A 17,303-nucleotide genomic window follows, 5' to 3' on the forward strand; every position below is an offset into this window, starting at 1 on the left:
GCTCAGCTAGCTGTGGCACGGTTCTATGCTGGAAAGTTTCTATGCTAAAGTGTAACTGATAATGGGTCCAGGGCCCATCGCTCCCTGGGATGAGTCACCGAGGGTCAAAGGAAGCAGTGATAGAAACTCAACAAGGATAGGATTCCAGGGCAGGAAGCATAGCCCAGGGCATAGCCCAGATGACATGAGACTGTAGAGATGTCCAGCATCCAACATGGCCATGGGGTGGCACAAAAGATGAGTCTGAGCAGCTTCACAGAGTCCCCAGGAAGCCCCACGTCAGAACAAAAATGCAGCCAAGATGTCTGAGCCCCACAAGGAAGACCGACAAAGTGGCCAGGAGTGGGTTGGCAATCCTGAAGGGTCCCAATCCCTTCCCAACTAACAGCCTGCGTGGCCTTGGGCTAGTTGCTTTTCTGCACCTCAGTTTCCTCATTTGTAAAATAGGGATGATGACAATAATAATATCCACCTCACACGGTGGTTGGGAGAATTAAATGACTTAATAAATGTAAACACTTAGGGCAACACCTGGCACTCAGTAAGTGCAAGGAGTCACAGAGGGTCCTGTGAGGACCTGCAACAAGAGTTATGTGACCAGTGACACCAGCAGAGGCTGCTCTAGGGCAGCGGTTTCAAAGTGTGGTCTCCAAGCTGTTAGCATCCCACCCCCAATCTACTAAATCAGAACATGTTGGGAAACTGTTTTAACAAGTTGCCCAGGTGATTCTTACACACATTACAGTTTTGAGAAGCTTGCCTTAGAGAAAGAAGCTAAAGTCCAAAGACCATGCAGGATGAGCTACATTCAGCAGATACACCCTTGCCAGATGCCAGGACAACGTAACCCCCCTTGGAACTTAGAGAACACACCCGCTGATACACACATACCTTACACTGACTATCTAGAAGAGCCTGCCTTTAAAACAGACATGAACACCTTTGAATTGACCATGTCCACATTTTTCACCATGGGGAGAGATGTGTGCCCACAAACTCTTCAGTTTGGTGAAATAAGGAAAGTTTCATTGGGCACTCCCACGTTTGTGACTATACAGATATCATTTCCATTACACCTGCTGCAATGGCCACAGTCTCATAGGAGCTGGTCATTGTGTCCACTTAAGAGAATCTGCAGCTTTTTTGCCAAACCATAAGCTCCTTATGGCATCCCAACCACATCCGTGCTTCTCTTGGGAAGCTCTGGAGCTCCATGGCAGTGGTTAGCATTGCTATTGTTCTTAAGCAATGAGGTATATGCACCACTAAAGGTAATGGGTGAAACTCCAGTGGGAGGGTTTGAGCTAGCACACTTGGGAAGACCAAATAATGAATGTAAGGCACTGAAGTGAATAAACCCTCCTCTCCTTAGGCAGTAGGAACAGAAGCCTGGGGGCTGCGAGGGGTTTCTTTAGGAGTTGGCCTCCCCAGAGGATCATCCAGTGTGGTCTGTGGGTGGGGAGATTCCCTGGAGCCACCCAGCCCGTCCTATCCCCAGGGCCAGCTCTTACCACTTGAGTCATCTTGAGGCACAGTTTCTTGTGTGCTGCTGTCAGCATGGCCAGAGCCCCTGCAGCCGCATTCTGCACCTTATCATCATCCTCCCCGCAGAGCAGCACCACCAGCTTCAGCCGGTCATTCCCGTCAGCCAAGAACCTTTCCTGTACCTGTGGGAGGCAGGAACATGGCTCAGAGAAAACTGTCCCCAATCTGCCCAGCCTGAAGAGGGAAAGATACATCTGAAGTTCTCTGACCCAAGATCTCTTAGAGTTTCCCTTTAAGCAGGTCACTCATGCTACCTCCCCCAAGAAGCCTTCCCTGACTGGTTGAATGAAGGGGCTACAAATTCTTCCAAGTAAAGAAAATAAGGAATTCCCCATCTAGTGTGCTTCACCACCTCTGTTTGCATTCAGCCTCCACACCAGGGGAAGGAGGCAGGCACAGACTCCTGCAGGGTAGATGATGCCTGAGGAACTGTATTTCCCATCCCTTTGGGGAACATTGGAAGGTTTCTCCCATAATGGATGGGCCTTCAGGGTCTTCCATAAAATGATTTTGCAGGGACTGGGGCAGAAGCAGGGAACAATTATGTGGTTTGCTTGGTATTAGAAAGCTACAGTGCCGTCTCCACCAGGTGAGAGATGAGGCTTCCCAACGATCTGAAAACCAGGAGAAGAGCTTCCAGGGGACCAGTGCCCTGATATGTCTCAGAGAGGTATTAACCCCTCACAGCATCTCATCCTCACCCCTCTGCACTACTGTAAAATCTAGGTGGTCAAGTCTCAGCGCATTCTACTGGGCCAGGTTTCCTAGAAGTGGAACTCCAAAAGGGGACCAAGATCACAGCTTCCCAGATGTGACCCTCTACCTGCATCTCCCTGAAGCTGAAGCAGTGGTCATGGGAGGTGAGAGCATGGCAGAGGTCACCATATATCGGAGGGGTCAGCATGGCCCCCTCTCATGGGACACAGCTGCCCTTACATGGACTACATTCCCCCATTTCTCACATCTCGATGTGGTGGTGGCCTAGTTCTCATAGATGGAACATGAGTGGAAGTGATGTGTCACTTTCAGGCACCTCTCCCTCAGTCTGTCTCCCCATTCACCATCAGAATGGAATCCACTCCCAGTGTGGCAGAGGAGAAGACAGTTCTTGATCAAAGAAGCCTGGATCCCTGAGTCAGCTTGAAAGTGAGCCACCCGGCCGGGCGCTGTGGCTCACGCCTGTAATCCCAGCACTTTGGGAGGCCAAGGCAGGCAGACCACGAGGTCAGGAGATCAAGACCATCCTAGCTAACATGGTGAAACCCCGTCTCTACTAAAAATACAAAAGATTAGCCAGGGGTGGTGGCACGCGCCTGTAGTCCCAGTTACTCGGGAGGCTGAGGCAGGACAATTGCTTGAACCCAGGAGGCGGAGGTTGCAGTGAGCTAAGATCACACCACTGCACTCTACCCTGGGTGACAGAGCCAGACTCCGTCTCAGAAAAAAAAAAAAAGTGAGCCACCCAATCCAAATAGGACATTGACATGGTGAGCAAGAAATGAACTTCTATCCTATTGGGACCACTGAACATTTTGACTTGGGTTGTTGCAGCAGCCGGTGCTCCCATAGGAAAGGTTGCCTCCCTCCTCCCATTACCTCTCTCAGCCTCTCAGCCTCCCCGCCCATCTCCTTGGACACACTCTCTTCTCCCCTATGGCTGCCAGGCCCCCAGCCCAGCCTTAGGCCAGTTCCCTGGTAGACCCTGGTAGCTTAATTCCCCCTGACTTTAATATGCTTTTTTTTTTTTTTGAGATGCAGTCTTGCTTTGTCACCCAGGCTGGAGTGCAGTGGCACGATCTCGGCTCACTGTAACCTCTGCCTCCCAAGTTCAAGCGATTCTCATGTCTCAGGCTCCCGAGTAGCTGGGACTACAAGCACCCACCACCATGCCTGGCTAATGTTTGTACTTTTAGTAGAGACAGGGTTTCGCCATGTTGGCCAGGCTGGTCTCGAATTCCTGACTTCAAGTGACCCATCCACCTTAGCCTCCCAAAGTGTTGGGATTGCAGACATGAGCCACCACACCTGGCCTTTAATAGGCTTTAATGGGTTAGGTTTTCCCCTGTAACAGTGAAAAGATCTAAGGTTCAGGTGTTGAGGGTAAACAGACTGGGTCTCACGCTAGCCCCTATGTGGGGGCCCAGGAGGGACATTCGGCTTGGCCCTCATGTTAATGAAGGGCCTGAAATTTAGACCCTGCTGTTATCTCTGATAAGATTACACCTACAGGCACAGCAGTACTCTGACAGGATGGGGAGAAGAAGACATTCACCAGATGGGTATCATTTGTCCCATGACTGGACCGTGAAGCCTATGGCATGTTCTGAATTCATTTTATTTTTATAAACCCTGTAATTATTCTGTGCTGAGTACAGTTATATTGCATTGCAATTTCTATGGGAACAGTGGTAGTTCATTAAATGCTGACATTTAAGACATCCTAAAATGGCTGATAACTGTATTTGGCATTTCTTCATTTTTTCTATATATGTGGAGCTTCAATAAATGCAAGTGGTCTAGACTTCCTTGACCTCTGAGAGGCCCTGGTCTCATATCCTGCTTTGTTTTAAGGTTATTCGGGCCTAAGTAACTTAGGGAAATGGTGCCTTCCACCTCATCTAGCCCAGGGTTTGGATTGAAAGCCCCAGCTTTGTATTTTTTCCTTTATGCATATCTTTCTCTCGGGGCCCCTACAGGGAGGGGGGCTAAAATCTAGGAAATATTTAGGGATTCCTGGATTTTCTGCCCAAAATGCTACCTTAATGCCATCATAAGAGCTCCCGATCTCACCCCAGGCCCTGACCCTGGCCTGCCTCTCGTGCCTTTATCACGCCCGGGTCTCCATCCTGAGCCCCTGCCTCACCTCCTTGTGGAGCACCATGTTGCACATGCATTCGGTGGCCGCCTGCCGCAGCTGATCATGATTCTCAAACATGTAGTTCTCGATGTCTGGCAAGGCCCTCTCCTTAAAAATCTTCTGCCTAGGGTAGGAGGGTGGAGGAAGAAAGACCCTTGAGTCTTCTGCCATGACCATAGGGGTTTTCTGCCCACCCAGGGACCATTCTTCCATTCTGGTGCTGTCCTTCCCACGTCCTCAGCCAGCATGGTTTATGTGGCATCACACTGCCCCCAGCTCTAGGAGGGGCACCATGGGCCTCAACTAAATTGTATAGCATGGCATCCTGGCCACAGCAGTGGGTTCTGGATATCACCCAACTGGAGAGCCTCTGTATTATTGCAGTAAAGAAATTCTCTCTCTCTCTCTCTCTCTCTCTCTCTCTCTCTCATCCTGGATGTAGATCCAAGAAGATGTGAAGGCCAGAACTGCCCTTATAACCATGAGAGAGCAAAAAAGCCCATTGAGAATTAAAGCAATACAGAAAGGAGAGGAGAGACAGAGAGAACAGGAACCTAAGGCAGCTTTGTAAGCCCCGCATCAAGCCACACCTGAATCTTGTTACCCCAGACTTTTTAATCTACATGAGCCAATAAATTTCCTTTATGCTTAGGCCTATTATAGTTAAGTTTTCTGCTACTGGCAACCAAAAGAATCCCAACCCAGTACATGCTGACATACTCCTGCTTCCAAAGAGGAATACATTTTATCCCACTATCCACCTGGATATCTTTTTTTTTTTAATACTTTAAGTTCTAGGGTACATGTGCACAACGTGCAGGTTTGTTACATAGGTATACATGTGCGTGCCATGTTGGCTTGCTGCACCCATCAACTCGTCATTTACATTAGGGTATTTCTCCTAATGTTATCCCTCCCCCAGCTCCCCACCCCCAACAGGCCCCGGTGTGTGATGTTCCCCGTCCTGTGTCCATGTGTTCTCATTGTTCAACTCCCACCTACGAGTGAGAACATGCGGTGTTTGGTTTTCTGTCCTTGTGATAGTTTGCTCAGAATGATGGTTTCCAGTTTCATCTATGTCCCTGCAAAGGACATGAACTCATCCTTTTTTATGGCTGCATAGTATTCCATGGTGCATATGTGTCACATTTTCTTAATCCAATCTATCATTGATGGACATTTGGGTTGGTTCCAAGTCTTTGCTATTGTGAATAGTGCCACAATAAACATACGTGTGCATGTGTCTTTATAGTAGCATGATTTATAGTCCTTTGGGTATATACCCAGTAATGGGATTGCTGGGTCAAATGTTATTTCTAGTTCTAGATCCTTGAGAGCCAAATCATGAGTGAACTCCCATTCACAACTGCTACCAAGAGAATAAAATACCTAGGAATCCAACTTACAAGGGATGTGAAGGACCTCTTCAAGGAGAACTACAAACCACTGCTCAACAAAATAAAAGAGGACACAAACAAATGGAAGAACATTCCATGCTCATGGATAGGAAGAATCAATATCATGAAAATGGCCATACTGCCCAAGATAGTTTATGGATTCAATGCCATTCCCATTAAGCTACCAATGACTTTCTTCACAGAATTGGAAAAAACTACTTTAAAGTTCATATGGAACCAAGAAAGAGCAGGCATAGCCAAGACAACCCTAAGCAAAAAGAACAAAGCTGGAGGCATCATCAGGGTCAGGTATCACGCTACCTGACTTCAAACTATACTACAAGGCTACAGTAACCAAAACAGCATGGTACTGGTACCAAAACAGATATATAGACCAATGGAACAGAACAGAGGCCTCAGAAATAACACCACACATCTACAACCATCTGATCTTTGACAAACCTGAGAAAAACAAGAAATGATGAAAGGATTCCCTATTTAATAAAATAGTGCTGGGAAAACTAGCTAGCCATATGTAGAAAGCTGAAACTGGATCCCTTCCTTACACCTTATACAAAAATTAACTCAAGATGGATTAAAGACTTAAATGTAAGACCTAAAACCATAAAAACCCTAGAAGAAAACCTAGGCAATACCATTCAGGACATAGGCATGGGCAAAGACTTCATGACTAAAACACCAAAAGCAATGGCAACAAAAGCCAAAATTGACAAATGGGATCTAATTAAACTAAAGAGCTTCTGCACAGCAAAAGAAACTATCATCAGAATGAACGGGCAACCTACAGAATGGGAGAAAATTTTTGCAATCTACCCATCTGAAAAAGGGCTAATATCCAGAATATACAAAGAACTTAAACAAATTTACAAGAAAAAAACAACCGCATCAAAAAGTGGGCAAAGGATATGAACAGACACCTCTCAAAAGAAGACATTTATGCAGCCAACAGACACATGAAAACATGCTCATCATCACTGGTTATGAGAGAAATGCAAATCAAAACCACAATGAGACACCATCTCACGCCAGTTAGAATGGTGATCATTACTACTTTAGAAAGAAGTGCTGGCTGGGTGCGGTGGCTCACACCTGTAATCCAAGCACTTTGGGAGACCAAGGCGGGCAGATCACCTGAGGTCACGAGTTTGAGACCAGCTTGGCCAACATGGGGAAACCCTGTCTCTACTAAAAATACAAAAATTAGCTGGGTATGGTGGCGTACTCCTGTAGTCTCAGCTACTCGAGAGGCTGAGGCTGGAAAATAGCTTCAGCCCTGGAGGCAGAGGGTGCAGTGAGCTGAGATAGTGCCACTGTACTCCAGCCTGGGCGACAGAGCAAGACTCGGTCTTGATAAGAAAAGAAAGAAAAGAGAAGAGAAGAGAAGAGAAGACAAGAGAAAAGAAAAGAAAAAGAAAAGAAAAGGAAAGAAAAAAAAGAAAAGAAAAAGAAGGGCCTTATAGCATCTTTTGGCTTTGGTATAGTCACTGTGTGGTTTACTAATGCTAACTCAAATCCCACCCCTTGCCTTTGTGTTGTCTTCAGAGAAGAGCATTCTCAGCACATTATGTGAAATTTCAAACAAACACTTTTTGAGCCACCTCTCTCCACCCCTGCCACACTCACCACACTCACCGGAGTTTGTCACTCCGCCCAGACAGGTTGGTGAGGCCTAGGAGAGCCTCATAGTTCTGAAGCCCATCCCTCTGTGTGTCCAAGAGTCTTACGAGGGGCCGCACCACCTCATACACCTGTTGGGGAGGGGTCAAGGGTTTGGTCAGGTGAGGACTTTGTTCCCTGAGTGCCTCACATTTATAGGTGACCAGCTGTAAAGTTTCCAAAGCACTTTCTCATACATTGTCTGATTTCATCCTCACAATGATCCTGACTCCTGACAGGCAGGATTATTTTCTTTACTCTATAGATAGGATAACTGAATTTTGGAGAGGGCAATCCGGTTTGTCAGAGGCAGAACCAGGCCTGGAATCCAGGTGCCTCCATGCATCACCCTCCGTGTGACAGCACCATGCCCCTGTCCCAGGCTCGAGGTAGAATGACAAGGGGAAAGGCCTCTAGGAGCAGAGGAGACCCCTCCCATTGCCCTATCCCCTCTACCCAAGCACCTACCCGCTCCCCAGGAAAAGCAATGTCCGGATTGGAGACAGCAGCGATCTTTGCTAGAGCGTGGGCTGCCTTCACCTTGCCCACATCTGTGCCCTCCAAAGCCAGGGGAATCAGGGCCTGCAAGAAAGGGCAAGGTCACTAGTTAGTCACAGACATCCAGAGGCTTCCCGCCTATCCTCCTGCTCCAGGTGCTGTCTGTCTGTCCCACGGGAGGTCCAGGAAAATTCTGCCGTATAATCAGCCCTTGCACATCATGGAAAACAATTAAATCCTTAATCACATATTCACTCCTCTTGGTTCCCAGTGCACATTCAGGTCTTTACCCCACTTCCTCCCACCCACCTAAATATTCCTTCAGCTTTTGGAAAAATAAATAACTCAATCAACAAATTTTTTACTTTCTGCCCAAGCCAAACTCAATCTTTTTGTTTGTTTGTTTTGTTTTGTTTTTTTGAGACAGAGTTTCGCTCTTACTGCCCAGGCTGGACTGCAATGGCATGATCTCGGCTCATTGCAACCTCCTCCTCCTGGGTTCAAGCAAGTCTCCTGCCTCAGGTTCCTGAGTAGCTGAGATTACAGGTGCACGCCACCAGGCCCAGCTAATTTTTGTATTTTTAATAGAGATGGAGTTGCAGCCAAACCCAATCTTAACATCAGACATCTATTGAGCACCTACCATGAATCAATACTTTCTATATTTTCTCTAATTCTTGTGACAGTCTACAAATTGAAAGTGTGATTTTCCCCCTATTTTACAGATGAAGAAGCTGTGGCTGGGAGATTAAGTATTTTGCCTGAGGTTATGCAGTCAAAAATGGGAAGAGCAAGAACTCAACTACAAGTCTTCTACATCAAAGTCCAGGGTCTGTCTTTGCACGGTTCTTCCTTCCAACAGCAAGGAGGATAGATGGGATTCCAAAGTACATACCATCATAGCATAAAGTCAAGCAGAAATTGGCTTGGGGCTATGAGCACAGACAGCGCAGATAACTGGTGGCCGTATTCCAGGAGGTCGAGTTGGGGCAGAGGGTACATAATTCTTGCGCTAGGCAAAGAGCATGCACAAAGGCACCTTCTAGGAAGGCACCTGCCCAGTTACCTTGCCACCACCTTGAGCCACAATGGTGCCTCGGTCCTTTGGGTTGTCACACAGTGCCAGGAATACCCTGTGGGACCGAGAAGAAAGGAGAACAGTTAATACACCAGCACACCTTCCCAGGCAGCAGCAGCAGCAGGCCAGCCAGTCGGAGCCAGTGAAACCCTGGGATGAAAACGGAGACTATGGAAAGTGCCACTTGTGTGCCTGTGCCCCAGAATTAACCACTTTGGGAAGATGACATCATGGGAATAATTGGCTGGGAAGGAAGTGAGGCCAAGTGAGGCTGCAAAGAGCACTCCTCACTATCACTATTTAGGGACGCAACCACCCAGGAGAAGCTTTTCAACTTCAATGGATGTGCCCCAGGTCCTCCGTGATCTGGCTCTGGCCTCCTCTTTTGTCTCATCCAGCACCAGCTCTTCCTATGGATTCCCTGCCCCAGACATATTGCAGGAGAACCCCAAATTCACTCATTCTCTCTCCATCCTCAGTGTCTTTGCAGATGCTATTCTCTCTGCCTGGAACCTTCCCTCTCCTGCATTTAGGTGGCTCCTTTGCTTCCTTCAGAGCTTGAGTTGTCACATCCCCCAGGAGGCCTTACCAGCTGCCTACCCACCTCCCCTCCAGTCTGGCTGGTTGGGGAACACTGCTTGTGCTCCAACCAGCCCTTTATGCTTCCCACATCATGGCATCCATTGCATCGGACTGTAGCTGTGATCTTGCCTGCCTCCCTGGCCAGGCTGCACACAGACTGTGCCTTTAATCTCTGAGAACAAGGTAACAAGAAGGAACAGTGGCCTCCTTTCTCCTGATACAAACTTCCACCTGTGATGACCTGCCCAACATTCCACTTCTCTTCCTTCCTTTCCTTCTTTCCCTCTTTCTTTCCTTCTCCTTCCTTCCTTCCTTTCCTTTCCCTTTCTTTCTTTTCTTTTCTTTTCTCTTTCTTTCTTTCTTTCTCTTTCTTTCTTTCTTCTTTCCTTTCTTTCTTTCCTCTCTCTCCTTCCTTCCCTCCTTTCTTCCTTCCCTCCTTCCTTCCCTCCCTCCTTTCTTCCTCTTTCTTTCTCTCTTTCTTTTTCTTTCTATCTTTTTCTTTCTTTCTCCTTCCTCCCTTCTTCTTTTCCCTTCCCTCCTTCCTTTTTTCCTTCCGCCATCCCTTCCTTTCTCTCTCTCTCTCTCTTTCTCTCTTTCTTTATTTCTTTTTTGTATAGAGACAGGATCTTGCTCTGTTACCCAGGCTGGAGTGCAGTAGCACCATCATCATTCACTGCAGCCCTGAACTCCTGGGCTCAAGTGATCCTCCTGCCTCAGCCTCCCAAGCAGCTGGGAGTACAGGTGCACACCACCGTGCCAGGCTAATTAAAAATTTTTTTTGTACAGATGGGGTCTCAATATGTTTCCCAAGCTAGTCTTGAATTCCTGGGCTCAAGCAATCCTCCCACCTGGGCCTCCCAAAGCCCTGGGATTACAGGCATGAGCCACCACCCCTGGTCCCATGTCACTTTTCAAAGCTGATCCCCTCATACCTTTCTCCAGGCTTTCCCAATAGTTTATCTCCTCATTTAGGCCCCCACCATTTCTATCTCCCTGCCCAGTGTGCTGCACTCCAGGCCCCTCAGCCCCCAGCCCTAGTTCCAAGCCTTGGCCCACTGCAGCCCCACCTGGCCAGCAGCTCCTTGGTCTGGTCAGTGAGGATGGCACTATCTGCTTTCACCATGCAAGCCAGGGCAGAGATGACACCTGCCTTCAGAAGCCGCTTCACCCGCATGTCTATAAAGTCCTTCTTGTCCTGAGGAGATGAAAAGATGGCAATGTGGGAGGGTCCTGGGTGCCAGGCCAATCTGTATTGGAACCAAAGATGGTGCATTTCTGAATTCTTGGGGTTGGTTGAATAATGGCCTCCAAAGATGTCCATGGCCTGGCCAGGCACAGTGGCTCATGCCTGTAATCCCAGCACTTTGGGAGGCTGAGGCGGGCGGATCACGAGGTTAGCAGATCAAGACCATCCTGGCTAACACGGTAAAACCCTGTCTCTACTAAAAATAAAAAAAATGAGCCAGGCGTGGTGGCAGGCACCTGTAGTCCCAGCTGCTCAGGAGGCTGAGGCAGGAGAATGGCATGAACCCGGGGGCGGAGCTTGCAGTGAGCCGAGATCGTACCACTGCACTCCAGCCTGGGCGACACAGCGAGACTCTGTATAAAAAAAAAAAAATCCATGGCCTAATCTCTGGAACCTGTGAATGTGGGACCTTACATGGCAAAAGGGATTTTGCAGACACAATTATGTTAAGGATTTTGAGATGAGGGGGTAAGCCTAGATTTCTGTGTGGGCCCAATATAATCACCAGGATCTTTATAAGAAGGAGGCAGGAAGATCAGAGTTAGTACTAGGAGATGTAACAATGGAATGGAAGTGAGGTCAGAGTGGTTCAAGGTCACCAGCCAAAGCATGTAGGTGGCCTCTAGAAGCTGAAAAAGGCAACAAAATGATTCTCCCTTAGAGCCTCCCAAAGAAACCAGCCCTGCTAACACCTTGATTTTAGCCGAGTGAGACTCATTTTAGGACTCTTGACCTCCAGAACTATACGATTTTTAAAACCGGGCCAGGCGTGGTGGTTCCCGCCTGTAATTCCAGCACTTTGGGAGGCTGAGGTGGGTGGACCACTTGAGCCCAGGAGTTCGAGACCAGTCTGGGCAACATGGCGAAACCCCGTCTCTACTAAAAATACAAAAATTAGCTGGGCATGGTGGAGCATGTCTATAATCCCAGCTACTCAGGAGGCTGAAGCAGGAGAATTGCTTGAGCCCAAGAGGCGGAGGTTGCAGTGAGCCAAGATTGCACCACTGCACTCCGCCTGGGCGACAGAGGGAGACTCAGTCTCAAAAAAAAAAAAAAAAAAAAAGTATAAAAATTGCGTTTTAGGCCACAGTGCTTGTGGCAATGTGTTCTAGAAACAATAGGAAACTAAGACACTTCTCCAGATTCCCTCTTCCCAAGCAACTGCCAAGGGGTATACAGCACGCCCTGCTGTCGTGTGTGATTGTCTCTCCTCTCTTCTTCCTTGCCTTACCTAATCCCAAGACAGAGCCTGAGGAGCTGATACCGTAGAAAACCAGTCCCAAAGATTCTCTCATTCACAGAGGAATGAAATAAAAGACGGATAATCCAAAAGACTAAATGATGCATATATTGTTTTTCTTGGAAAAGGCTGGGGTGGGAGTGGAGGTAGAGAGAGGGTATAGGCAGGAAAGGACACAGTGGATGAAGCCGCCATAACAATGGACTGGGTTTGCTGGAAACCCAAAGTCAACCCAGGGTTAAAGAGTCCCTACAGATAATCCTCAGAGTGAGGAGTGGTGGGGAAGGGGCTGACAACCCTGGGCAAGCCCTGGAAGCCACACTGGAACTTCACAGCCACAGCACATGCTCTGCACCCTTGCCTGGATGAAACATCATGCAGCTTTCAAAAATGATTCAGAGGCCAGGTGTGGTGGCTCACGCCTGGATTCCCAACGCTTTAGGAGGCCGAGGTGGGTGGGTCACTTGAGGTCAGGAGTTTGAGACCAGCCTGGCCAACATGGTGAAACCCTGTGTCTACTAAAAATACAAAAATTAGCTGGGAGTGGTGGCATGTGCCTGAAATTCCAGCTACTCGGGAGGCTGAGGCAGGAGAATCACTTGAACCTGGGAGGGGGAGGTTGCATTGAGCCTAGATCTCACCACTGCACTCCAGCCTGGGTGACAGAGCAAGACTCTGTCTCAAAAAATAAATAAATAAAATAAAAATGATTCAGAGAATGAGATGGCAATGTGAAAAACATATTTTTCCAAAATTGGGCACAAAATGATAAATATATTCTAATTATAACTGTGAAAGGAAAAAAGATACATAGAAAAAAAGCCTCTGGTAGGTAACATAACATCAAAATGCCAACAGCAGTCATGTGGAGATGACGTAATCATGAGTGGTTATTTTCTTTTCCCCACACTTTAACTCGTTTTGCAGCATGATTATATTACTTTGATCATTAAAAAAACTAAATGATTTTATTGGCTGGCAATATCTTGCATATATTCTTATGCAAATCACACACAAATCATATCTTCATGTGCAGGGAATTGTTGGAGAGGGTTCCAGGGGATCTGTGACTTCTGGGCTAATGCTGACCATGCCTCTCCTCTCATGATTCCTACTTAGCACCCATGTCACAAAATCCAGAAATCTGAGAAAATCAAATTGTTATCTGTTGGAGACATGAAATAAAACTGTCTTTTATCCATAAAATCAACAACACAAGTTGCAAAGTGTCCATCATGGCTCTGTTTGTTTTCTCAGACTATAAATTGTTGGATTTTTTTCAAAATAGAAAATAAAAACAAAGAAAAAGCATGAGCACCATCTGGTGGGAAAGTTTACCATTAACATATTCAATGTATGTGTATCTTACCCCCAACCACCCAAACACACACCCTGCCACTCCTGACACCACTCCTTTTGCCATTCCGCCTCCTTTGGAGGCCTAGTGGCACAGACCAGACCCCTCCCAGGTCGCGCCTGACCCTACCTTGGGGTGTTCCTCGGGCACATGCTGCTTGGAGAACTTGGCGAGCTGGACAAGCTCTGGGATGACCTCCTTGACATCGTAGCTGTTGGTGCAGTTCACCAGGGTGGTGGCCACCGAGTACAGGATGGTCTTGTCACTGGTCTGGAAGGCACAGGGTTGGGGAGAGGGAAAGCAGAAAGGAAACTTTAGGACAAACCTCTGCTTCCAGGATGCTCCCTCACGTGGCCGGCAGGTTGGTGTCGGAGGAGTGCAGCTGGTAGGGCCCATTCTGAGGAAAGACAGCAGCGCAGGAGAGGAACGGTTCTCCCCATAAAGGCAGGCAGCAGTGTCTCCTGCACCCTCCACAGTAGCTCTGACAGTATGAATAGGAGCTGTCCCACAAAGATCCTCGCTTTGCGCCTCTTCCACAAGCCCAGTCTAACACTTTCCCATCCAACTGGAGATGGGGCGGGAGCTGGACATTTTCCAGTCCTGGTGAAAATCTCTCCCATGCTTCCTCCATTTACTGGTAGAAAAGAGCCAGGGAGTTGGCCCAGCAGATGAGGAAAGGAGTCTGGGGGGGCCTGGGAGGGAGGGCAGGTTCCCAGAAAGGCCAGGCACAGCCTCTTTTATTTATTTATTTTCTTGAGGCAAGGTCTCTCTCTGTCACCCAGGCTGGAGTGCAGAGCTGGAATTCTAGCTCACTGCAGCCTCGATCTCCCAAGGCTCAAGCAGTCCTCCCACCTCAGCCTCCCGAGTAGCTGGGATTACAGGTATGTGCCACCACGCCCAGCTAATTTTTGTATTTTTTGTAGAGTTGGGGTTTCACCATGTTGCCTAGGCTGGTCCTGAACCCCAGAGCTCAAGCCATCCGCCCGCCTCAGCCTCCCGAAGTGCTGGAATTACAGGCGCGTGCTACGATGCCCCGCTTTTTTTTTTTTTTTTTTTTTTTTTTAGCTGCCTCAGGTCCTTCAAGACCTCACCTCCTGAGGGCCCCAGGAAAACAAACTGCCCTCCTGTGCATCTTCCCATCTCTGGAAGGCATTGGGAGTCGGGAGTCCATTTTACAATCAGGTAAAATGAGGGCCAGAAAGGGGGAAATAACCAATCATGTTTACACAGGGGTAAGGAGTAGAGCCAGGAGGAAGACTGGGATCCATTCCCTGTGGGTCCGGACCCAGCAGACCTTTCCTGAGGTTTGCGGTCGGGCCAGACTCCCCGACACTTGCCTTGGCCAGCTCAAACATGGCCTGCAGGGCAGGGACGTCCCGGACAAAGTCGTCCTTCACATCAGCGTCCAGCGTGAGGTAGGCCAGGCCCTCCACTGCCCAGCGCCGGGTCCGAGTGTCTATGGACGTATTGCACAGCCACCTGGAAGTGAGGAGGGAGCACACATGGGAAGGGGCCCAGGGCTAGGTCAAGAGGGTGAAGCGATTTCAGGGTGGTGAACCAGGGGTGAGGTCCCTTTCACACTCCACTAGAGCACACCCCAGAGACTCTTGCCCGGAAGGCGCGTGAGGAGATGGAGGGCCTGGGAAACACAGCCCCCTTACTTGCGACACTGTTTGGCCAGTTTTTCTGTCGACCCTTCCGCAAACTGCCTGAGACCGTAGTCTGTGCCACCTGCAGAGCCGAGCTTACAGAGTCCCTGAGGAGGAGAGGAGACAGCAGACACATGCAGGATCAGAGACACCAAGGCTTGGGGATGAAGCCTTGCTCAAACAGGTTTCTATGGCCAGAACACTTCGCCCCTCTTTCTTTGCTTGGATCCACCTCCGTGCAGACTGTAAAACTCAGCTCAGGTGTCACCTCTGCTGAGATACTTTCCCTGATGCTCTGGGTTAGGGTAGAGGCCCATAAAGTTGCAAATTCTTGACCTGCCCCCTTCCCCCACCATTTTGACCCCACAGATGTATTGTGCCTGCCATTTTGAAAAACCAGCAAGACCAAGTTAACCATATCTGAAGCTTCAATGGGGAACCTTGTTACGGCACAGAAACTGACAGAGAAATCCTATCTTCTGGATAACAGATTCAGATGTGCAAAATTTTACCCAGAGAAAATTGGACTTTTCTTAGGGGGGCGGTTTCATAAGAGAAAATTCACTTTTGTCAGAAGCTAGAATTTGTTTTTAAAAAAATGATGCTTGGTGCGGTGGCTCACGCCTGTAATCCCAGCACTTTGGAAGGCCAAGGCGGGTGGATCAGTTAGGCCAGGAGTTTGAGACCAGCCTGGCCAACGTGGTAAAACCCCATCTCTACTAAAAATACAAAAATTAGCAGGGTGTGGTGGCAGGCATCTGTAATCCCAGCTACTTGGGAGGCTGAGGCAGGAGAATCGTTTGAACCCAGGAGGCGGTGGTTGCAGTGAGCTGAGATCATGGGGGTTGCAGTGAGCCAATATCATGCCACTGGACTCCAGCCTGGGCTACAGAGGGAGACTCTGTCTGAAAAAATAAATAATAATAATAATAATTTCAGGCCAGGCACAGTGGCTCACGCCTGTAATCCCAGCACTTTGGGAGGCCCAGGGGGGTGGATCACCTGAGGTCAGGAGTTCAGGACCAGCCTGGCCAACATGGCGAAACCCCGTCTCTACTAAAAATACAAAAATTAGCTGAGTGTGGTGGCACACATCTGTAATTCCAGCTACTCTGGGGGCTGAGGCACAAGAGTCACCTGAACCTGGGAGGCGGAGGTTGCAGTGAGCTGAGATTTCGCTGCTACACTCCAGCCTAGGTGACAGAGTGAGACTCCATCTCAAAAAAACAAAAAGTAAAATGAAAGTGGAAAAAAATACCTTATAGAAACTGATTAAGGAAAGTGGCTCTTCAGAATTCGCTCTGAAAATGCATTCTGGACACAAGCTCCTCAGTGTTCATGTTGTTCATAAGCAGGGAGACTAACGTCCTCAGGGTTAAGCAGCAGAGTTCACGGTTCTGAATCTACATCCTCACAAGCCCCCTGGATATTGCCCTGTTCTGCAGGGGTCTGTGGCTGGGTCTGGTGCCCCCTTGAACCTGGTCTCCTCAAGGACAGCAGCCTCAACTCATTCATTTTGGTGTCCCTGGTGCCTGGCATGGCACCTCGTATTGAGTAGGAGGGTGGTACCGAGCCCACTCACCACCAGTGTGCGGATCTTGATCTTCTCATTTTTGGTGGTCTTGTAGATCTGTTTGAGCAGTGACACTCCATTGGTGATGATGAAGGTGGCGCGGCTGAGCTTGGTGGAGGCATGGATGAGGGCCTCCACGGCCACCAGCTGGTCCGTCTCGCGCTCTGAGCCACATAGTGCCACCATCATCTCCATCACACCTTTCAGTCCCAGCAGCTGGTTGCCCAGGTCAAAGGGGCCCTGCAGGATCCCTGACACCGTCTGGATGGCATTCAAGTTCTTGTCCATGTCCTGGGGGTCAAACTTGCCCCTAAAACAAAGGACAAGGGTGGTCAAGAGAACTGGTCCAAGAGAATGGAAAGAGTGTGAGATTTGGAGGCAGTAGGATTTGGATTTGCATCCTGGCTCCACCACTCATGTGCTGTGTGATATTGGGCAATTCAGCGAACATCTCTGAGCCTCAGCTCCTGTAAACTGAGGATAGTACTACTAGTTCTCAGAGTTGTGGTGAGGATAAATGACATAACAGCTGTGTCACAGAGTGTGCCTCTGGGAAATACACTCTGACTCAGGGATTGACATGCAGGAAGTTTATTAGAGAGAG

At 48.5% G+C, this 17,303-nt stretch overlaps 1 protein-coding gene across 1 annotated transcript in view; it reads right to left on the bottom strand.

The window, feature by feature from the left end:
- The window catches only part of UNC45B (unc-45 myosin chaperone B), a 41,465-nt gene that overhangs the window by 4,475 nt on the left and 19,687 nt on the right, over window positions 1–17,303 (bottom strand). The window contains exons 9-18 of the mRNA XM_055101126.2: window positions 16,709–17,009; window positions 15,139–15,233; window positions 14,809–14,956; window positions 13,607–13,747; window positions 10,702–10,829; window positions 9,041–9,107; window positions 7,945–8,058; window positions 7,453–7,568; window positions 4,409–4,526; window positions 1,512–1,667 (exon numbers count right to left, since the gene is read on the bottom strand). Coding sequence (XP_054957101.2) covers window positions 1,512–1,667; window positions 4,409–4,526; window positions 7,453–7,568; window positions 7,945–8,058; window positions 9,041–9,107; window positions 10,702–10,829; window positions 13,607–13,747; window positions 14,809–14,956; window positions 15,139–15,233; window positions 16,709–17,009 — 1,384 coding nt within the window. The remainder of the gene's footprint in view (window positions 1–1,511; window positions 1,668–4,408; window positions 4,527–7,452; window positions 7,569–7,944; window positions 8,059–9,040; window positions 9,108–10,701; window positions 10,830–13,606; window positions 13,748–14,808; window positions 14,957–15,138; window positions 15,234–16,708; window positions 17,010–17,303) is intronic.

Source organism: Pan paniscus, chromosome 19, assembly GCF_029289425.2.
Source record: "Pan paniscus chromosome 19, NHGRI_mPanPan1-v2.0_pri, whole genome shotgun sequence".
NCBI lineage: Eukaryota > Metazoa > Chordata > Mammalia > Primates > Hominidae > Pan > Pan paniscus.